The 24432-nt window shown below is 35.2% G+C and overlaps 1 protein-coding gene across 1 annotated transcript in view; it reads left to right on the forward strand.

The window, feature by feature from the left end:
- The window catches only part of CSMD3 (CUB and Sushi multiple domains 3), a gene marked incomplete at its 5' end in the record, with an annotated part of 280868 nt that overhangs the window by 21166 nt on the left and 235270 nt on the right, over window positions 1-24432 (forward strand). The window contains 2 exons of the mRNA XM_019628256.1: window positions 4588-4782; window positions 23030-23146. Coding sequence (XP_019483801.1) covers window positions 4588-4782; window positions 23030-23146 — 312 coding nt within the window. The remainder of the gene's footprint in view (window positions 1-4587; window positions 4783-23029; window positions 23147-24432) is intronic.

A 24432-nucleotide genomic window follows, 5' to 3' on the forward strand; every position in this document is an offset into this window, starting at 1 on the left:
TAGTTGCTGTTACTTGTGTTCAAACCTGTCTCTCCATGTCCCCTTTGAAGGTAGACACTGAATCTTATTTCTCTTTGTGTGCAAATACACAAATACACAACAGTAATTGTACAAAGCATTTGAACTATAAATGAATGCTATATTCAAACATCACAGAAACACAAGGCTGCTAACATAGATTCTGGAAGGAATACCACATTACGTGTACATTAAACAAATAGTAGAAATGCTCCAATATGTAGACAATAGGAAATTGGAACAGAGGAGAAGTTTGGAGGTAAGGGGAATGCGCTTTGCTAATTTGAATTCAATGTCCTCAAAGTATTTAAATCAGATGTAGCCTCCATTTTTCTCCTTGTAATTTCAGTGAGATACAATATTAACAAATTTACAATTGAATAAATATTTAGAGTTTAAACACTGCTCTCATTTGCATTGTTTTAATAGAGCATTTTAGATTATAATGTTAATAAGTATGGCTTCAATGTTTATAATTATAATAGTTATACAAATGGGACTCATATAGTAGTGATATTTATATTCTTTTAATAAATTACATTGATTTTGATGGAGAGACAATATACAGCTTTGTGCTACTGAAAGGGACCTCCTGGCAGCTAGTTGGTGCTTTAGCTGGCAAGGGGTGAAAATATATAGGCACCGATATGTACAGTGGAAAACTTAAAGGTAGTTGATCATGTGCTATAAGTTAGCCAAGACTCTTAAACGTATCATAAGTTATTTTCTAAATTAACCTATAAGTTTAAGGTAAGATATTGAGCAACCTATTATATTTCAACTTTACCCTGAGATAATCTGGGGGCAGTGATTTGATGTTCATGGTAGCAGTATTTTCCAAAATAAAGAACCACATGTACAGTTTGTATTTCTATCCTGGGAGCACCCTGGGAGATCTGGCCCTATGTGAGCGCGGAGTTTTCCAATGAGGAGGGCCTCTTGGGACTGATTATGATTAGATAAGGGGATGATAATGCACACACAATTAGAAGGGAGCTTATTCTTAGTTGTTGAACTCATGCTAGCAAATTTATGCCCATCCACACACTTCCACTATTGTGGAAATAATAGGCAGGTGGATATTATACAATTCAGTCACCTCTCAAAACCAAAAATAATATATAACTAATTTTGATTATCCAGAGAATGAAATTATTCATAATAATGGTCCCTTCATGAATGTATACCTCTATGTGGGAATAAATTTTTGAAAGAAAATTCTATTAACAGTAAAAATGTTTATGGTTATTAGTCCAGAAAAAATTTAATTGTTTCTAAGTATGAATGAAACAAACACTGTTTAGTTATCACTAAGCCAGGGTACAAAGTATGATAAAAACTTTATAATGTTATAGATATTATACTTATTATGTATAACACCATCTATATGTCTTTATGAATAAAATGGAAACAAAAGCATAGGAAAGCTGTAATTTTTCCAATTGAATCTTCAAGGACATTTTTCAGTTCTCTAATGTCAAACTTTTTCATTAAAATAAGAAGTAAGCTATTTTTAAATTTCTGCAGAAAAATTCTGAAAAATAAATGCTTTATAAAAATGGAAAAAAAAAAAGGCCAGAAGTAAGATATAAGTTTTATTGCTATGCTCACTTCTATCACCCAGCAGACATCTAATGTAACTTATTTGGAGAATATAAGGCAAGGCACTCTTTTTACCTAGGATCTATTCAGTAAGCAAACTACTATTAAGGCAAATAAAACTAATTATTCATAAAAAATAATGCTATCAACTTGTCTGTTCCACATTTAAAAAAATGAAAATCACTTTTCCAGCTACTGCCGAGACCTTTATATAAGGATTTTCCAGGTATTTTCAAAATTTCCAGATTCAACTACTATAATATACCATGGAAATAAGCAAGTACAGTATTATTCATAAAGAGCTGTTCACCAAGAATTTAAAGTAACGTGTAAACATAACACTGACATAAATGAAACCTTTCAAAATGAGGCTGGCGATATAAAACTATTGCACAGGAAAGATTTTTAATTTGTTGACCATATTTTCCTTTCCTCAGAAAGTGATGTTTGAGTTAAAGAGTCACTGATATGTCACCAAAACTTTTGGGAAAACTTAAAGAAGAAAGAAGTAAGCTTTTCAAAAGATCAGTATTAGGCTGTTAGACTTGTCGAAGAGATTAATCCTTTTAAACAGTAATTTCAATCCTTCCTTTTCCCACAAGGGGATTAGCTCATTTTCATGAAGGCAGGTTGTAAATGCTAGGTTGCTTTTATACCTAAAACTTACATCGTGTTTTCCTGCTTGTTTAAGGAAAGACTCGATGTGTGGTTTTATTCTTAAAAAATAAACAAACCAACCCCTGCAACTCTAAATCCCCATTCTTAGTGACCAAATTTAGTAGTCGCCCTGCTGGTTCTTTCCTGAAAACAGTGTTGTTTGAATATTTTATCTGGGAAGAAATATGGGTCCTTAGATTGAGAAGCAATTTTTATAGTGAATTCTGAATATCATTGATGGGGTACAAATTATGTGTGTGTGTGTGTGTGTGTGTGTGTGTGTGTGTGTGTGTGTGTGTGTGTGCACGCATGGGTAGTTGGGAGAAGATCAAGTTATTTAGCTTTGTATTGAAATTCTGGAATCAGATTTATCTGACCAGCACACTCCAGTACACTTCCTCCCCCTCCCCCGCCCCATTCCCCACATCTCTTGCTCCTCGCCACCTCATTATCTCTCAAGGCTCAGTTTAAAAGTCAATTCTTCAGGAAGCCTCCTGAATACTTCTCCTTTTGCAATAGTCATCACAATTACAAATTTGTACTTAATATAATTCTTTTTTTTTTTAAGCTGAGCCTCCCTGCCACCTGTTGGCAGCTCAGTGACTGCTCAGCTCGGGCCAGGACTAGAACCACTGTTGCTCAGAGCTCACACTCTTGAGCGAGCTCTTAACCAACTGAGCCACTTGGCCAGCCCTGTACTTAATATAATTCTTAATAGACTGTAAATTCCTTGACTTCTAGATATTTTCTGATTGTCCATTGCTATATTGCCAGAGTTAGTTGGGTAGTGGGCTCTTAAGTATTTGTTGGAAAGAAGGAAAGAAAGTGGTCTTCATTCCTCTAATATTCCATTGAAATCATTTAAATATTTGGTTCCACTGTTACCTCTTTACTTGAATTGGGAGAAATCTTAGATAGTGTTCTTCCTAAAGCACAACCTTCTCATTTCCAGTAAATGTTGAACTACTTTGAACTCAGCAAACTTTTATGAATGGAAAATATGTACTATATATTCTTACTGTTGCAATTAATCACATTTGGATATATTAAAGTGATATAAATTCTGTAATAGCCAAATTCCAAGATGTTAATGTTATTGACTTAAATTCCAATGATGCCATGAGTCATATCCAGAGATACACCCACCTCCTGAATTCCTATTAACATAAGATAAATTCTAATGTAGAAAATCACATTTGTTATCCTGAATTTGAGATAGTCTTCACATTGCACATTTCGCTATTATTTCTTAAATAATCTATAATAATAATAATAAAAAACTTGGAATACTAAGCTGTTACCCAGATCTGTTAACAACAAAGGGCTGTAGTGCCTATTTGCCAAATGGATGAACTAGCCTTTCTATGTCTCTACGTATTTTCAAAATGTTCTGTCAGTCCCTTTAGTTCACTGCCTGGGTGCACAGAAGACAGTTCCTTTGTTGAGAATGGACTTTCCTTTTGCAATTGTCTGGTACTGTTAGCTTTGACAGTGCTTAGCTTTGGCATAGGCTGTCCAAAAAGATACAGGTTTGGATATTTTGTTGCTATTTTCCAATGGACAGACCTCTGATAGAAATGTGGGAAATGACTAGAGCAGGTATATTAAAAGAGATGTTTTCAAGGCAAAGAGAAAGAGTCCTTTGCTTCCCTTTTAGTGGTGTACTGAGCTGAGCTCAGCGTAGGCAGTTGTGTCATTTCTCAGCTCAGTCACGTGGAATTGGTGTATATTATTTGGGGGGAGGTCTTTTAAATGAAGAAATATTAAGAAAATAAGTCCTCCTTTTAAAAATAAACTCTAAAATCTTATGTTTGACTATATACTATATAAGGGTGCCAAAAAAATGTATACAAGTGAACACTTTGGTTAGCATTGCTCAAGCAGTAGTTCACCATAATCAGAAGTGTCTGGATGCTGATGGTAACCACTCTGAGCACCTCTTGTAATTGTAGAAGTCAAACATCACTTGTACTCATCTTTTGTTATTGGTATATATTGAGTTTTACAATTTAAAAAAAATTTTGTTTTCCTTTCTTAAAGTGCGTGTACATGTTTTTGGCACCCTCTGTATATTAGATACCAATTTTAATGAAAATACCAATGAAGAATTTTATTGTCTTACTAATAATGAATATGAATTAGCAAAATGTCAGATATGGTTAAGGACTACTTTGTACTTTAAGCACTTAGACAGAGGCGGAAAGGGTGCTGGTGCTTGCCTTTCCATGTAGAGGTGGATATGAAGAAATCTTAAAGGTTTCAAAGAAAACATTTTAAAACAATTCATGTTATATTTACACGGTTTTACAGCAAAACTCCGAGAGTCCTGCTTTGATCCAGGCAATATAATGAATGGCACCAGACTTGGAATGGATTATAAATTAGGGTCAACTGTCACCTATTACTGTGATGCTGGGTACGTTCTTCAAGGTTATTCGACACTCACTTGTATCATGGGAGACGATGGAAGACCTGGATGGAATAGAGCCTTACCAAGTTGTCATGGTAAGAAACATATTTTTTTTTTTGCTGAGTTTTTGTGATTATAAAGAGATCAATAAATGTTGAAAGTCATATCTGTAGCTTAAAAGAAAAAACCAACCATTTAACATACAACCTACAAATATGGTACAGCAATGCAGGGATTGTATCTAAGATTTTTAAATTGGATTCAATAAAGACATGGTTTTAGGAAAGTGCTTGTATTCCCACGTGTTTCTAAAGCAAGGTGCATAGTCCAGTAGGCGAGCTCTCTGAGAGCAGCAGTATTGCGTGTTCTGTTTATTTGTGTTCAGGACTTAGAGGATTAAAATACTCGCTGAATAATGAGGCTCAAACACACTGAAACTGACATTTCAACAAAAGTAGATACATGCAGTAAGTTAAACACTATCAAGAATTGGTGATAAATCTTTATCTAAAATAGGGATATAGAAAAACATATATTTCTTCTAAGAATTAGGTCGTCTAAAAGTGATAATCAACTCAGAGTGGCTCAGGCAGCTCCAGTAGCACAAGGAAGACTCAAGGACATAGAAAGATGGAGAAAGACCTAAAACTAGTTTCAGAAACATGATATCAGATACGAGAGTAGCCATCTGGAGTTAGTAAAAAAAACTGATACATAGAAATCAATTTGACAAAGGATATGACATGATCTTAGCCAGGAGAAGACCTCTGAACTTAGAACAAGTCTTAGTAAAAATACATTTAAGGGGAAGACAACTTAATATTTTTGAGATTAAGGCAGTTACCAAAGAGGCACCTGAAAAAGAGACATCACCTTCACTTGGGGTGTGGAATTTGCTAAGCAGTTAGCCACAGTAAACGAACAGCCCTTTTGGAATGGTTTTCAAGAGATGATCCAGTGGATGCAAGAGGGGAATCTAGGGAAGTCACCAGTTAGCAATGAAGCAGGTTTTGATAGCAATTGTTCAGAATTTCATGAAGATATATTTCTGGATGAACTCCTGGAAGATTTTCCAAAACGAGGACTGGTTCGCCACTTCATGGAATTGTGGACCTGTGTCCATTTCAAAAACTCATACCTGAGGGTTAAACAAAATCAAACACAGATGGTTTTGAAATTATTTTAATGAAAAATGGGACATTCTAAAAGAAAATGATATAGCATTCAATAGCAGACCATGGGAATTTTTATTTAAAGCTGTTGGAGATAGATATCATAACTAAGTGAAATAATGTTATTAGAAAATAATATGGTAAGTTCAAAAACCATGTATGTGATTGTATATAACTCTATATTTATCAGGATAGGGGTACAGTGGAAACAGAAGAGTTCAGTAAGGAGAGAGAAACAATATCAGTGTGGACAGTTGCCCTAGTCAGGTGAATGGCCCTGATGCATTGTACAAAATTGACAGGGAGATGATATCATCTCGGGCAGATTTTCCAAACTGTGGGTCACTACCAGTGAGTCATAAAATCAATTCACTGGGTTGTGACCAGCATTTTTATTATTGATATAAAATTTAATAAATAAAAGAAAAAACATTATAATTCAAAGAACAAAGTAGGGATAAATCATTTTGTGGAATTTTATTCGGTTATATATAGAGATAAATAAAATACAATAAATATACATATATGCATTTGTGATATAAAGTATATTTTTACTGTGAATGTCAGTGGGAAAAAAACACTCTGATCTGATCGTTAAAATTATGGATTCTTGGTGTTTGATAAATATGGTAATTTTTCCTAGATGTATAATGTATTCATGTGTTAGAATTATATGTGTAAGATTTCTCACTTAAACACCAGTCATTTAACTTCTCTAGGCTTATTGTCTGTCATCTACAAAATGGGAAAAATTGAAATTCTTTATTTCAAAATATTGTTATGAGAAACAAAGAAAAAGTAGATATCAACTAAATTGTCTTGCTGTTAATATTAGAACAGCTGGTTAATTCTTAAATTGATGGTTTCATCTATCAGAAAATAAAGGGAATAAAAAGAGAAATAACTTTTATAAATTTAATTCTCCCAAGGAGAAAAAAAAGAAATTTAAGACATGGAAGATTACAGAAAATTTAAGACAGTAATTATATTGTCTAGAATTTTGAGCCATACAAAAATCTGTTTATAGTCAGAAACATATACTAAACTTAGAATAACACTTTCCAGAATTTAATGTCAGTAATCAATAAAAAACCATGAAAAATTTTCAGGAGCCAGAGAAGAAATAACCCAAAATCCTGATTGAGAAAACTAAAAGGATTCACAAAACTATAGATAAAAAGGATGTTTTTTTTTAATCTATAACCTAATTCTTAGGAGAAATATATGTTTTCCTACATCCCTATCTCAGAAAAGGATTTTCACCATTTCTTGATAGCATTTAACTTATTGCATATTTATAACACCAGGTGTTAAATCCTGGGATAAATGATTAAATAGATGGCTTTCAATGACTTAGGTGGGAAAGACAAGAGTACAGAGCATAGCATGCATTCACTAAGAATATGCCTGTCAAAAATAATCCTATTCCTTTCCAATAGTTTCTATATTGGTAGCTTATAGCAACATTAATTTCCGCATGGAATATTTCATAATATATAGAAAGACATTCTTGTAGACCAAAAATATTTCATGGAATCAGTTATAGCCCAATTAAGTATAGTCCATTTTGGTTGAATAGTAATTTCTACAGACAATATGGAGGGAAGAATCAACCTGAGTTCAAATCCTCTCACTGTACCTATGCTCTGAGGCAAGCTGAACATTGATTTTTAAGTCTATAAAACTGGGTAGTAGTTTTATTTCAATAGGTTATTGTAAAGATTCCATTCATAAACACAACCCATATAGGACCCAGTAAAGTTCCTAGCAAATACTGGTGTGTTAATACATGTGATTTTCAACAAAGTGTCCAAAAGAAGCATAACACTGGAAAACATGCCTTGCACATTTTATTTTAGTTGAACTAGTATATTTTTGTCATTTTAATATTAATTAAATCTAATTTATTGGTTATTATATAGATACACATTCACCCACTCCTGAAAATAGCACAGGGGTTCAGTATTTTTAAATTACTTAAGAGAGAAATAAACTTACCATCAATTAAGTTGAAGATCACTTGACTTTTAACCATAATGCCAAGACGTAATAGAAATCAAGTAAAAGTTATTCAATATATGCTTTAAGCTATTAGGGGAAAAAATTAAGATACATTCATGTTAAAAATATGACCACAACTGATAATTTCTGGTATACAAGAGGGGTAAAAAAAAGCCCATGTTTTAGAACGAGAGGTATTTAACTCTAAACGATGATTTAATAACAGGAAAAAAGCCTGAGTCAGCTATGTGACCTTGTTCAATTTATTTATTTTGTATATTTAAGCGTGAGATAATATTGTTTAATTCATGAGGTTGTTGGAAGAATTATATTAAATAACGTATTTAAAGCACTTGGTTCTATGGCTGTTACTGTCACACAGTAAGGAGAGATTAATACATTTTAATTTTTTGATCAGGTTAAAATATATCTATTTGTTTTTCTTCATAACTATTGTATAGAAATCCAAAATACACAGGACTGGCTGACTTTCAGATGTACTAATTTAATACTTTAAAAGTCAAAATTAGCGTGTAAAGCATGTGCATTAGAGCAAGAAGGGTTTGTTGTTCATCAGGATAAATTATTTTTAATTAAGATAAATTTTGTATTTTTTACCAAATTAAAATAGGCAGGTGTTAACTAAAAAAAAATGATACAGACTAGCTTACCATTTAAAGCAATGTAAAGCAATGCTGCCCTTCCTCGTTCTAGTCTCCTATTCCTCAGCTGAGTCTTCTAATAAGTTTTGTTTCTAATTGCTCCAATGGCCCTCTCCATGACCCTGCATAATATAATGAAACTCTGTTTCTTGATTCACCAACTCTAAATAATATCTATGGATTCCCTGATATAAAAGATCAAGAGTTATGTCACATCCGTCGCCCCTCTTGTCAGTGTTCCAGAGTTATATTATTTTTGGTTATTCTAGTAATTGCCTTTGTCGTGTGTTAATTTGCTAATGCCTCTATTTCTAATTTCATCAGTGTTTGAGAATTAGGCTGCTAGTCTCTGCTGCTTTCATGCTAAGTCTTATCCCACAGTAGGAATCCTGACTAAAGTTCCTGAGAACATGGGCAGGAAATTTGGACTGACTGGTAGGCTTTGTTTCAGAGTACATAAGTAGGGAGTTGGCTATTAGACTAGGATTTTTAGGGGCCAAAATAAGGCAATAAGGTTTTTATTTCCTTTTTTTACTTGAAAGTAAACATGACCATGCTCTGAAAACTCTTTAAATGCAACCATATTTTGGTTTTTTTTTCTTGTAATGTTGCTTTAGTCTCACCCAGAAGACCATAAACTCATGAAGTCTTGGGCTACATATTACTTTTTATTATGCAACACGTTAATTTATACAAGAAAGCTCTTAGTAAATATTTTTAAACCTGAGCTGAACCATAAGAATTTACAAAGTTTGTTTATTTTAGAATATAGATTTTTATCATGGTTTAGGATTAAGTGTGCATTTTCTTCCTGAAGAAAATGTTTTTAAGAGCTTATGTTGGACACTGGGAGATTATATTTGTCAGAAATAGATTCAAAATGATAGCAGGAGTTATTCAAAATGGTAACTCCTGCTATGTGATGAGAAACCTTGCAGTTTATCTCATGAGAATGTCACATACATTAAATGATAACAGAACAAGATATCTGTACCTGCAGTTCACTTTGTGATAAAAAAAAAATGTGGTTAGAAAATAATTCTCCCCTTATTTTTCATACTTTGAAAAGTATCTGTTGAAACTCAGAGTTACTTTAGTTACTGTAGACATCCTGGAGTAAAGTAGAAGTCATATATTCCATAATCTGACTCAATATTAGGTAGAGGTAATAAAACACAAATAGTGACAATTGCTATATTTTCCCCTTAATAGTCATAATTTGATTTATTTCACCTACTGGCATTGCATTTGTTTATATAAAGACACCTGTGCCCTAATCTAGGACACTAGCCACCTCTTAACTCTTAGCCTGCCTGTCTCCCAGCTAACTAGCTCTGTTCCTTCCCCATTTCCCCAGTCTCTTCTAAATACAATCGTCTTGAAAGCACTGTCAGACTAGATCGCATATTTACTCAAAACCCACCAGCGGTTGCCTAAATTTGAATAAATGCCGAAGATCTTATAATGTAATGCTCCACTTAGTTTGCCTGTATACACCATGGTTCTCTACTGTTCTCTCTCTCTATTACACAATTGAGCCATGCTGGCCTCCTTGATGATTCTTCAAAGCACTGCTCACATTTCTGCATCAGGGCTTTTGCACTCACTGTCCTTTCTGCCTGAGTGCTTTTCCCACAGCTTTCTGGCTGGCTAGCTCTCTGACTTCCTTCAGGCATATGATCACTTGTCTTCTTGGTAGGAAAAACATTCATATTTAACCTTCCCCTGCTCCTTAAAACTCCCAGGATGGAATCATATATACCTAAAATTGAAACACTATACTCTGGATAAAGGTATCTCTGATGTATGTAAAAGCTCCAGTTATTTTAGGGACTTAGAACTTTGAAAGGTAAATCATTAAATTCATGAGTACTTCCTACAATACCAATACAATGTTCTTTTTATTTTAATTATGGTAAACTTGACATATAGCATCATATTTGTTTCAGGTATACAATGTGATGGTTTCATATTTGTATATGTTGCAAAATGGTCACCACTATAAGTCTAGTTAACATCCATCACCACACATAGTCACACACACACACACACACACACACACACACACAAAGGTTTTCTTGTGATAAGGACTTTTAAGACTTATTCTCCTAGCAACTTTAAAATATGCAATACAGTATTATTAACTATAGTCACCATATGTACAGTACATCCCCATGACTTATTTATTTTATTTATTACCAAGCCAAGGCAATATTCTTGATCTTTTCCATTGTCATAGCATAAAGTGAACATATAATTGATAGATAATTATGATAATAAGACCCTAAGGAAAAACATATCTGGACTGTTAAAGAATCACTATGTTGCCAATTATTCTGAAGAAGAAATGGTATCATTCATTCCTTTTTTTTTTTGAGGCATTCAAAAGCACCAATTATATGCCTGGTCCTGCACTAACTGTTAGCAATAAAAACATGAATTCAATATGGTCCTTGCCTGTAGAGAGTTTACAATCTGATGAGATGCAGACAGTTAAGGTCAATTGCTAGAAATAAAAACAGTACTGTGAGCACAGCATGGAAGTGCATCTGACCTAGATACAAAGAGATATCTGGGAAGTCTTCCTTATGAGAGTGATGCATGAACTGAATCTTAAAGTTATAAAATGAGAAGGAACCAGGTGAGTCACAAAGCATGAGGGGATGGTGTATTCACACCTAGGGGTCAGCATATGTGAACATGTAGAAGTAAGAGCAAACAGGGAATTTTGGATATAAATTAAAGCAGCTCAACAGGGAAAGTGCATAGAAAGGAGAAATGATAAGAGGCAAGAACATACCTGTATTGAGCACAGTTTGGAGTTTTGTAACCATATGATTTTATACGTCACCACAACTCTATGACTTAGCGAGTAGTAATATTTTCATTTTACAGATGAGGAAACCAAGACACAGAGAGAGGTTCAGTCACTTGCTCAGAGTCACTTGCCCAATAGTCTTGTTTTGGAGTCTATGCTCTTAATCACTGCCCTATAAGTAGGCTGGTTAATTCTTCAAAGGACCTTGTATTGATATCTTTATATCGCTAGTGCCTAAGAGTCCCTGGCATATTTTACTTAGTTAAATGTCTCATGACACCAAGAATAAGTGGTAAAATTTAGGGTTCTTCACTTATTTCTGAAATCTTCTCAAGGTTAACTGTGAGAATTAAGAAAAGGTAAATTCTCACTGATAACTGATGAAAGTGTTTATCGGAAATGAATTTTTGCATTTCATTTGAAATACAACTTTGCACAGAATACACATGTCTTAATACATAGTCAGTGTTAACTCAATTCTTTTGAAAATCTGCAACATTATTTTAAATACCTTAGTTTCACTCATGCTAACATAAATCCTGCAGGATTTAAGTTACTCAATCACTGATGACCTATAAGTCTGTTCAAAGTGTATAAACATGAATATATTATGATTAGACAACCAGTAGTCATCTGGCATCATTCTTTGTTCAACTTCCAAGTATATGTGGAGTGATAAAATATTTTAAAAAAAGAGCTCTCTTACCCTATCAACTGCAGAGAAAGCTTTGAAACAAACAAACCAAAAATAAAATAAAATAAAATAAAAGTTCATTTTGTAATTAAAGCTTTCCAACTATAGAGTTATCTCTGATTAGTAACTTCATATGGCCTACTTTTAATTAAATCATATGTTGGACTGTGTGAAGAAATAAATAACTAAACTTTTATTCCGGATCTTCTGCTTAAATGGCGTAACTTGCCTTGGGCTAATTCCTTATTTCAAATCTTGAAGTTTAGAAACTTTTTTGAGCTGTGAAACTAGTCTAGAGTCCCATTCCATTATAAATGTATATAGAGACTATCTAGTCTAATATGCTGAACCATTAGCATTTGATCTCATTAAAATACAAGAATAACTAAAGCATGTAGATGAAAGATTCATAAAACAAAGACCTAGTGGTAAATTATTTCTGAATAGCATCAAATATCTGCATTTCATCAGCTAGCCATAGGGATATTGTCCACAGACATACAGGTTACGTGTTAGACCCATGTTCGACAAAGAAGGGTACTGTATTTTGTATTGAAGCAAGTTAAAGTAGTATTGGGATAAAACCAAAGTATTTTTAATTTTCACATGATGGGAGAAAAGTGTTATTTAAAAGGACGTGGGAAGGAAAGCTAATGTTATTGAGCACCTGCTATTTTCCAGGCACTCTTATGCACATTATCACTCCAGTTGGCCTCTTGCCTGCTAGTCTAGAGACTCGTCAACATTGTTATAAATAAACCCCTGCTGCTGTGGATTCTGGAGCGTATTATGTAGAATCCTCCATGTAAAAAGCAATTTGATTGCAAATCAATGGCTGTAATTCAGAGCGTATTTTCTTGTGACCACTGACTTGGAGCTCATGTTAAACCATTTTTGTTTTCCTTGCTTTTGGCATCTCAATCACTACTCCTTATCTCCAGATGGGTAGTCACATGGCCTCTCACTGTGCTAAGTTGCTCCCATGCTCTGCTACCATGGAATCTATGTTTAAGTCAGACTTCAAACATGTCTTCCTAATGTGCTGCCAGGTTTTGCAGAAAAACAGAAAAAAAAAAAAAACATTGTACAGAAAGTTGAATCAACCTAGTCATCCTCGCTTTATTGATGAAGAAACTAATGTATGTAATAGTATCTATCAGTAGTCTTGGTGTGACTCAGATGGTACTAAAGTAATAAGACAAGAGGTCTCAGGATAGCCACATCTTTACTTCTATCGGGGAAAATTCCTACTAACCAAGTTCATTCCACAAAACCTAAAAGAGAAACAAAGCAGTTTTATTATTGAAAAAGCATATCTGGAATACAATGCATATTGCAGGCAGTCTGTGAAAGATACTAAAAAGACCAGACAGAATCTCATGCAAATTTATACAGTAAAAAAAAAGAACAAATAACACTTCTTTTATCTCCTTGAGACACCACCTGATGTACCTTGTCTCTATGTACCTTGTGAGTGTACCTTGTTAAGAACTCTGAGTTCATTTCAGTATATGTGTTTATAGTCAGAAGGCCAACAGCCTTGCACTGTAAAATCAAAAGGTTGGTCCATTATGGTTTTAAGGAGACTCCCTGAAGGAGGAGAGGGGAGGTCGCTACTTCCCTCCTCTTTATGAAATACAGAAAAATTTCATTTTACACTTACACTTCAACCAGTGTAATTCTGAGATTCCAACTCGGAGATTCCAAATGGAGATATACGAAAAAAAGAAGACAATCTAGAGCTCTCTGCACAACAGGGAACCTGGTTCCAAGTCCCAAAACAAAAATCTAGTGAGTTACATTGAAACAGATGGGAGTTAGTAAGTCTGAACCGTATTTAAGCTATGGTCCTAAAGAGCCTCAAGCTTAAGCCAACGCTGTAACTGGGTGTTTCTCCCTAAGTTGGAGGACCTTTCTGATTCAGGGAAGAATTGATCTGAGACAATAGAGCAGGAAAGAAAGGGTCCTTCAGTCAAACTAATATTTTTCAGGTCTCCTTAGACCAAAGCAACAATCTTTGAGCCAAGTTCCCTTGAGGAAAAGAATAGACAGAAAGTAACAAATGGATGTGGTTTGAGATGAATCTAATTAGAACAGGGGATCCTTTTCTGTGTGCATGTGTGTGCACTCTTATGAACCCAGTGGACCTTAGAATCATCTTTTTAAGTGTATAAAATCAAAGTACATAAGCTTGAAAGATAAATCAATTATATTAAAATATAGTTATCAAAGTACTTAAAAATCTATAATAAAAAAACATTTTTGATGTAATGATGTTACTTCTTAATTTATGCCTCAATTAGAAGTTATAGTAGCAGGTCTAATAACTAGTGTAATTTTTCCTAGTGATGAGCATAAACAATATTTTGAGGTATCTGAATCAGTTATAATGTAATATTAACATATATGTGATTTCTGTTGTTGACAAAGTCCTAGTACATTTTTTTCTTAAAGATTTTATTGGGAATTGGGGGAGGGGAACAGCATTGGGGAATCGGGGAAGGGGATTAGACAAGTTGCTGTCCTTTTGTTCTTCAGTCTAGTTGTGGAGGACGTTGCGTCACTGGCCCATGTTGGTTTTATCATTGCGCTCTTTCCGGGTGAGGCAGTTGCTAGCCAGCCGTTGGATGGCCGCTAACGGTAGCTCACGGCAGCCCACTGCAGCCCCACTGCAGCCGTCACTGGCGACTCACGGCAGCCCAGCTCCAGGTTGAGTTGTTCACCACCTTAACTGTAGAGGGAGCAGCATCACTGGCCCATGTGGGATCTGAACCAGCGGCCCTGCTGCTCAGAGCCCATGCTCCCAAGCCAACTCTTAACCAGTGAGCCGCTCGGACGTCCCAGTCCTAGTACTTTTAATATTATCGTGCTTTGTGTCTACATTTGAAATGAAAGGAAATGCTAAAATCCAATTAGAAAAAAAAATTCAGTTAGGGCCTAGTAAAAATATGGACATCCTCCCATCCAAAATCCATGGAACAATGAAAAGAACCCGTAAGTTATATGGAAAAGGAGAAGATGGACCAGTTTCTCCTCCCTTTTATTAATACTATTGGTTCTTATTTCCTCCTGGACTTCTAAAGAATGTAGAGTCCAAAAAAATCGAGGACCACATCCACACTGACCATGAACAGGTGGACACAGTGACCCCACCCATTAAGAAAACAGCTGAATTGCAGATATAGATTCCTCTTGCTTGGGGATGGAGTACTCCATCATCCTTAGGGAAATGAAGAGGAGAGGGAAGTAAAAGCCTTGAGTTTCTCATAAACAATGCCCTGGGTAGGGTCGTAAATGATATTGCCATCTCTCTCCCAATACAAGTTTGGCAAAAACACTAGGGAAGTTCTTCCTGCCCTTTCTCTATCCTTTGTATTCTTTCCTGGGATTGAGATTTTTTTCATCATCTTAAGGCCTTTATGAAAGCCTCATTATATCCCTCCTGAAGATTCTGGATTAGGTCAGGAGAGTTTCTTAATTCATTTTACCTAAGCCCACGCCATCTATCAGAAATAACAGACACTTCCTATTCCAGTTCAATTTTCCTCGCCCCCAAGGTTACTCAGTCAATGAATAGCAAAGCGGTAAATTAAACCTGGACCTTCCTTCCTGATTCCAGATCTTTGGGTTTTATATTGTATTCTGCCCTGCTACCCTAAACACAGGGTTTGAAAAATCCATGTTTTACATTCCATACATTTCATCAATGGCAAGGTATTAACATTATTAATATAATGTATATTTGATTTTTCTTTATATTCATTGTGTGTGTGTGTGTGTGTGTGTGTGTGTGTGTGTGTGTGTGTATATATATATATATATATATATATTTTTTTTTTTTTTTTTTTTTAGCTGAGCCATCCTGCCACCTTTTAGCAGCTCAGCTCAGTCCAGGCATCAAACCGCTGTTGCTCAGAGCTCAAACTCTTGAGCAAGCTCTTAACCAACTGAGCCACTCGGCTGGCCCTTCATTATGTACATTAGATGCTTATTGTATAAACAGGCACTATGCTAGGCTATAAATGGTATAAAAATGATATGCCCAAAAAATACAGGGAAATTTTGATTTAATAGAACTTGGAGTCTAGAGATAGAGACAGACCTTAATTAAAGAGTTAATCAAATAAATATATACTTACAAGTTATAATCAGTATCCTAAAAATAATCAATGGAGGGCTGTATGATGGGGGATTCTGAACTAGTCTGGAAGACAAGAGGACTTTCCTGAGAAAGCAATGTTTGGGAGGAGATTAGGTAGGGTGAATAATTTGTTACAGAGTGTTTTCTTTTTCCCCTCTGAACTTATTTTGTACTAATATATTAGCTTTTTAAAGTATTTTTTAAACAATAAAAGGTTGCCATTACTAATAAGCTATGACTTAGAGAGAAGTATAAAATAAACCAAGGGAATGAAAAGGGATTTAAGTTTTTAAAAAGTGCCAATAATCCAATCAAAATTATTTTCAGAACTTGTCTTCTCATGCACAGTTGTCTACAAAAATCATGGATTAGTGATTGCTAGGGACTTGGGAGTTGAGCGAATGGGGAGTAACTGCTCATGAGTACAGGAATTATTTTTGGGGTGACAAAAGTATTCTGAAATGAGATAGTGGGGTTGGTGACACAACACTGTGCATATGCTTAAATAGACACTCACTTGTATACTTTAGAAGAGTGAATTGAATGGTCTGTGAATTATATCTCAATCTTGAAAATGAAGTTAAGAATGAGTGACATAAGTATCGCACTTGAACTACCAACACCTACAAGATCATTATTAGTAGAATTTGTGTATGATGACATGGAAGATCTATCCAAAAGCTACTCATAGGCCTTTGTCATTGAATGACTCTTCTTTTTTCTAAGAACACACTCTCTGATGGAGCATACAACTTACGGAGTGCTACAGGATAGCGAGAAGGCTTTCCTAGCCAGCAAAATCAAATGAATGAGTCCAGGCAGTGAGCTGACATAAATAGACGCTATTAACCTACTAAGTTGATTTAGTGAGTCATTAAAATGGTTTACAAGCCACTGAATTACAACACTGAGATGGATTTCTTTTTCTTTAGAGTTAAACAGGAGTGTGGAATCATAACACAAAATTAATTTGCAAGTAATAAAGATTGATTTTTGCTTTTTTCATTTGAATGAACAGATAAAACAATAGAAAACTCATAGCATATAAATAAATGTGAATGTATCAAAAATATGGGGAGTAAAATGAAGAGCAAAATAAATAAGTTACTTAGAGTAATAGTCGATAATTAAAATCGTATTTATCACCATGAGGCTAACGTAGCCTTATTGGAGGCTTATGATCTAAGGCAGATAAACAGAAGGAAGTATGTATACTTCCATAGGACACGAAAAAGAGCATGAAATGAATGACTGAATAGTTAGGTATTTTTACTAAGATCAAGATTTTTAACAAAGAAAAAAAGTAGCAAAAGTCATTTTAATATTAAAGTCAATACTGGGAATAATGGCTGTCTAGCTGTCTCTGCATTACAAATTCACATCATGAGCTTAAGGTTATGAAAGTCCTCTTAAAAAAAAAAGTCTCTATGGGAGATACAGCTTTCAAACACATTCTTTACCGGGATATATGGTTTGTGACATCCAATCAGGCTATATCAGGGCATAAGTATTTTATTAGATGTGGACCAGCACTTTTGTAAGGTATAGCAGTTCTTTTCAGCTGAAGGAGTCACAGGCCACATCTAGTAAATTATTGATTTAATATATCATATTGCTCTTTTGTGACCTGTAAGAATTCATCACTTTTAAAAAGTACCTAACTTGCTTTCTGAGAAAAATTTATACATTACATAATCATTTTCATTATAGAGTATATTTGATAATAAATTATGCATCGCACAAGTGAAAAGACAGATTTGAAATTCCAAGTAGCTTAAGGCTATGTTCCATGTACGATAAAGTCTCTAAGATATATGGACATTCAGGTAGTACCTCTTCCCTGTAAATGGTTTGGGATTTTTCTGTTTTACTCAGTGGGAAGGCTCCTCCCCCTCATCTTCCTCCTCCTCATTGTCTTCCCTCTCCATCCCACACTCATGATCAAACCATAGGTGGGGGATCCTTTTTATGAGGTGACTAGAAGCCTTAACCCCAGGTGCAGCCTCATCCTCTGATTTCCCTGGAAATACCTGCCTCCTCCATCACTACTTCATAGTTCAGGAGTACAACAAGCATATATAGTAAAGTTACAGCATGGGCACATTTCACTTATACAAAGCACACCATACAAACTCAGCCACAAGATTTTTAAAAAACAAACACAAAGAGAGAGTGAGGAAAACAATAGAAAGTTAAACTGTGTGGGTGATTTTGCTTACTTAATAAGGGTACACTCCAGACTGAATAAATGTTGGCATGGATTTGCTACTGTGAAATGGTAGACATGAGTTTGCTGTTTGCTATTTCCTCAGGGGCTCTTGTACTGTAAAAATCTTATCATTGACTATATCTCTAATGTTTAAAGATACATAAATTGTCACATAATATTGCCTCTAAATGTAAAGCAACAGTGACTCATGGTAGTCAGCAAAACAGTGATACTTTCAATCACAGAAAGAAAAAAAAATAGGCTTATATGGATTTAGTAAGAGAGGGTTTCTTTCAAGTCTGTCTTGGATTTAAGTGAATTTCTGGGGTAATTTCAACCAAGTGAAATGTTTGTGTTACATGCTGACTGTAGAACACTATTTTATAGTAGCCTGATCTTACAAGCATCGTTCATTTAATAATCAAAGAGGAATTTATGGTGGACCTACTATTTATCAGAACTGTTCTAGGAAGAGAAGACAAACATGATAAGACTGTGTTAGAAAAATCACTGGCAGTAGTAAGAACTTACAGGGAGGAGTGGAGCTGGTTGTCTATTATTGGAAGAGTGTGTGTGGAAACTGCTGGGGGTCTGGATGGTGACAGTGGCCAACAGGAGAGAGGCTGATAAGCTACATTAGGGTACAAGCAACAAATCAGTGATGTATTGGACCCCAAAAGTCAGGGATAGAGTATCAAGAATAACAGCGTTTTATGAAATGCTGTTTGATATTTTAAGTGTTTAAAATACTCTGGCTCTCTATGTATCCATAAAACACAATTCTTTCCTGCTAAAAATCTTAATGAATTACAGTCAATAATATAAATGTTAGAATTATTGCCAAAGCAATAGCACATTTTAGAATCATCAATCTGGCATTTTGCACAGTGTGCTCTGGGGAACGCTTGTCCTGTGAGAAGTCACACTGAAAACAGTCTCCATGATGGAATAAATGCCTAAGAAAGAGCATGATATTCCCCAAACCTTACTAAAGTCTCAATGAAGTCCTACAGTAAAGAACCCTGTTTCTTTTACCCATATAGTCCCCAAATTTAGTTCATCTCAGAACTGTATTTTTTCCTCATAATTTGTGTGTTTTCCAAAAATGCTATTAAAATACAGATATAAGAAGTAGTCGCAGTGTGGCATAAATTATAATCAGGAACAAATGAGTTATTATAGTTAAAGCATTCCAATGATATGGGCTGTTTAGGGAAACACAGCCGGTTTGACCCAAGGCCCACAAGTATAAGTCAAATGGCTAAAAGAAGCCTCAAATTCAAAGTCCTGGCTTGCTTTTATCTTTTACTGATTGTTAACAGAGGATAAAGACTGCCCTTTTCTATACTAGCCAATGAGGTGAAATTAAAACAGGAAGAGAGACTATCAAAAGCTTCTAGGAACCATTAAAAAGCTTCTAGGAGAATTAGTAAAGTTGGCTTGGCCTAGTCATTATTCCATTTATATTTTCATAAATATAAAACAGATTACAATAAATCTATATCTCACAGCATAATTTTCCCTTTTTTATGATATTTACATACTGCATAAAGTATTGTCCATCACTACAGTATTTAGCATAGCTGACTATAAATTAAGTGCTGTAATCACTAACCAGAAGAAACAAAAATTATTGCTACCAGTACAAATAACAGAATCTACATATTAGTTACCATAAAGGACATTATACTGATTATACTGAAACCTCATTTATATTCCTCAGTGGTTTAAAATGAAAACCTTTATATTTTTCATATTTATAAATTAGATCATCAACAAAAGCTGCCCTAAATGTCCATTATGCAAAATAAAATACACCAAACAAATTGAGCTGTCACACGCATATTAATGTGGAATGACAGAATATTCATGACTGAACCACAAAGCTAACCTTGGGTTAGAAGCTCTTGTTTCTATTTCTACTTTCATAATTTAAAAATTAGGGTTCTGTCATATGCATTTGAAGTATTGTAATTTTGGAGCACCTTAAAATCAGAAGGAAAGTCAACATGAAACATACTGCTGCTCACTCTTGAATGCTTCTCTCATCAGTAATATTACCCATTGAATAAAGGTATCAGTGCCAAGGTAAGAAAGAATACACCTGACTACTCTAATCTCCCAACATAATGAGTGATGAGAATGCTGCATCTTTGCTTTTTATCATCACTGTCAATTTGTTGTTATTCTGGGGAGTTCTAACTTCAGTATGTTTAATTTTAACTATTTGTTACCATTTGATCATAATATTAAAAGAAAAAAGGCAGAACATTTGTTAACCGCCCAACTTAACACAACATGCTGTTAGTGTTGTTTTAAATACACTGCTACATTTTAAACTTTGGCCAGGAATTGATCAAAAGTTTTGACATTTTTAAACTGTCATACCGGCTTCTTGAGCCAAATAGCACACACCAGTTCTCTTTAAAAAGAAAACCAGACATCAACTCCAATAAATTTCTGACAAAAAACATAAACCTACTCATATAAATGTACTTCTAGTCTCCTTCAGCCTTTTTCTCGGTCACCAAGGAGTGTCACTAATGCTTTTTAAAACTAGTCACTCCACTTTTGTTCTTTATCTTATCTTTTTTCCAAGGGCCTCCAGATCAGTGTTCCGGATTTTCCCTTTGTAAGGACTTTCTGTCCCTATTTGGGCTTTGCTGGCCACATGTCTTTATCACATACTCTCAGTTTTTGTTTTTCGTTTTGTAACTCTTTAAAAATGAAAAAAACTTCTCTTGGTGTGGACTGGATTTGGCTTGCTGGTTGTAATTTCAGAAAGCTGCTTTGGTTAAAACCACAGTATTAATAATGCCAACAACTCCCTCTTTAGTGTTTGAGGGGAACCCTGCACAAGTTCAAAGCCAATTAAGAGAGAGGCTGAAGGAAATCAAACCATCAGCTTTAATATTAATAGAAGCTGAGGATCAAAAACATTGGGCTTCCTATGCAATTCCAGGTATCTTACAACAACCACGGACATTGCCTCAACAGACTCAACCTGAAATACCTACACTGTAGAGTGGGAAACCAGCAACTGTGTGCTGCAGGCAGGATGGCTCCCAACTGGCAGTAGAGTTCCTATCAGGAAGATCATTCCACCTCCAGGGGCATGGGGCTAGGCCAGCAGGCAGGCAAGCCTCAGCGAAATCCCACCTCAAGGAAACCAGGGCCATATCGAAGTTCCCTGCTCCCTGATACCCCAAATTGCCAAATCCACTCAGACTCCCTTTTCATTTATTACCATTTTGCAACACTTAACCTTTTTGAATATTTTCTTTAATTGAAACATTCTTTTCCCATTGCTCCCAAGGGGACTAATTTCTTTGTAGCCACCCTCTACCTGATTCTACCTGGGCATCCCCAAGACCTCCTCTTTTGGCCATCTTTTCTCATTCTACATATTTTTTTTCTGGTGACCTCATTCTCTTAAAGAATATCAACAATCATCTTTAAGCTTTGGATACCTAAATCTCTATTAGTAGCCCAGGTGTCTCCCTGAGTTCCAGAAGTATGAATCCCAGTAAATCCCCCTATCTTGTGAACAACAGAACCATCATCTACAAATTTGCCAGAAACATTGGTTTTGCCCTCATTGTTTTTAGGAACAGAGCACATTTGGGGCTGAAGTAGCATAAAATCTGCCTCTATACACCATTAACAACTCCTCTGAGTTAAGTGTAAATCATGTGAACAGATATAGATTGGTGAGAGACTATTTTACTTAGAGGAGTGGGTGAATGTATTTGTACAGCCATCCCTGTACCATGTGTAGAAATACTAAATTTGGTGGCAGCATAATCAGGGTTGATTTTCAGTAGAGTTTCAAAACCTGTCAGTGAAGCAATTTCTTGCTTACATAAATAATTTCTCATCATTATAAAAAACATGATTATCATTACACTTTTATCATAAGTGAAAGCAGGGGTATCATTATTACCTCTGGAGATAGCACCATTACAACATTATTATATTACTTTGTTTCTGAAAAGAGTAAATCTTAATGCTTAAAAAGTTTTGTATGGGACGGCCAAGTGGCACGTTGGTTAGTAGTTGGCTTGGGATGCCAGCTCTGAGCAGCAGGGCCCCAGTTCAGATCCCACATAGAGGGCCAGTGATGCTGCGCCCTCTACAGCTAAGATGGTGAACAACAGCTCGACCTGAAGGTGGGCTGCCGTGAGTCTCCGGTGATGGCGTAGGCTGCAGTGGGGCTGGCCGGCAGCTGGTGTGTGCTTTCATGAGCAGCCGTGAGCCACTGTGAGCATCCATTCAATGGCCGGTGAGTGACTTCCTCACCCGGGAAGAGCACGATGATAATACCAACATGGGCCAGTAAAGTGACGTCCTCCACAACTAGACTGAAGAACAAAAGGCCAACAACTTGTCTGTTCCCATTCCCCGATGATTCCCCAATGCTGTTCCCCTCCCCCCAACTCCCCAATAAAAATCTTAAAAAAAAAAAATTTTGTATGTGTATAGTTTATTTTTTTAAAAATATTTGACAATGGGGGATCTTGTTAAAATATGAAGATAAATGATACACCTAAAAACCCAGTTGCCATGATTTTATATCAAGAAAATGTTCATAGTATGAATTTTAAATTTTTTCTAAAAATAATGTTTTATCATTTTTATCTCCTAGCACCATGTGGAAGTCGTTCAACGGGTTCAGAAGGCACTGTTCTATCACCAAACTATCCAAAAAATTACAGTGTGGGACATAATTGTGTTTATTCTATAGCAGTCCCCAAGGAATTTGGTAAGTAATATTCATCTCATCATGTAGTATTTTGTTCCAGACATGCTTTATTTGTCACTACACACTATTCAAAAATATTAGAAAATATTTACTATTCATAAAGCACTTTGTAATCCTTTTAGATAGTGTTGTAATAATACAATTTTGAGGTCATTCTATTCAATCCAAATTTATAGCCAAGTACACAGGTGAACAACAATATAAAAATGAAAACAGGATTGTTTTTAATTTTTAAAAATAAGTACATTCAGTAACCTTGCAAGTGCCTTCATATTTGAATTATATAAAGTGGGAAATTACCAGAGCATAAAGCAAAATCTGCTCTGTAAAATATGTGTAAAGCCAAATATAGAAATATTATAATAATGACAAAAGTATATTAAAAAAACAATTATATAAGTTTTATACTTCATCAACACATTTCCAGAAATTTTGTTTTTAAGCACCTACTTTCTGGGACTGCAATGAACATAAAAAGACAGCGAAGGGTATTTCATCTTATCAGCCTGACAATCTGTTCTGCGTTGGCACTGAAAAGACATCTTGTTCTTTGCTACCTGTAAACCTCCCCAATCACAAGTCTTAAAAGTCACTTACCTGGCTTCTAAAGGTTTTGGAGCTGAGATCTACTTGGATCTAACCCAGGTTTAAGTTCTGTTTACAGATGCATAGGCAAAGGAAATTCAGTGAGCAGTAAAGTATGGGAGAGAGAGAAGTTCAGACTTCTACAATGTAGATTTACAGCCTTGTGTGTTATGTGGTAAAGGATTTGCTATAGCTGTAAAGAATGTGTGGGCCTGGATGACTTAAGTATTTTAGCAGAAGGACCTGGATTTTATCATATCAAGGTTTTGGGATCACATTTTGACTTAACGTTTCTGATGATACATAAAATAAGCTGATGCTTCCAGTCCAATTTCTTATAACCAGATACTACCTATATATCCTCCTTTTCTCTCTTCTGAAGGAAATCTGAGAACCTCAACTTAGGTGAGAGAACATTGTGATCAGAAGTGAAATTCTTAACCTTTTGTTTTCACCTTGAAATAGAGTGACGGTGCCAGCATTAGCAAGGTGTCTGTTTCTGTACTCTACAAATTATTACTGCTTCCTAGCATTTTGATCAGTTGAATCAGATTTGAGCTCTTTGTGAAGTGAACAATAGTTTAGAAGGAAAAACATCATCTCCTTAATTGTGTTTATTTCTTGACTTTTGTGCCCAAGAGTGTACTTTTCTTTTGCTAGAGGGGTTATAATCCCTAGCTGACAAAAAATGACAGGGTTGC

Source organism: Hipposideros armiger, unplaced genomic scaffold (assembly GCF_001890085.2).
Source record: "Hipposideros armiger isolate ML-2016 unplaced genomic scaffold, ASM189008v1 scaffold_770, whole genome shotgun sequence".
Taxonomy (NCBI): domain Eukaryota; kingdom Metazoa; phylum Chordata; class Mammalia; order Chiroptera; family Hipposideridae; genus Hipposideros; species Hipposideros armiger.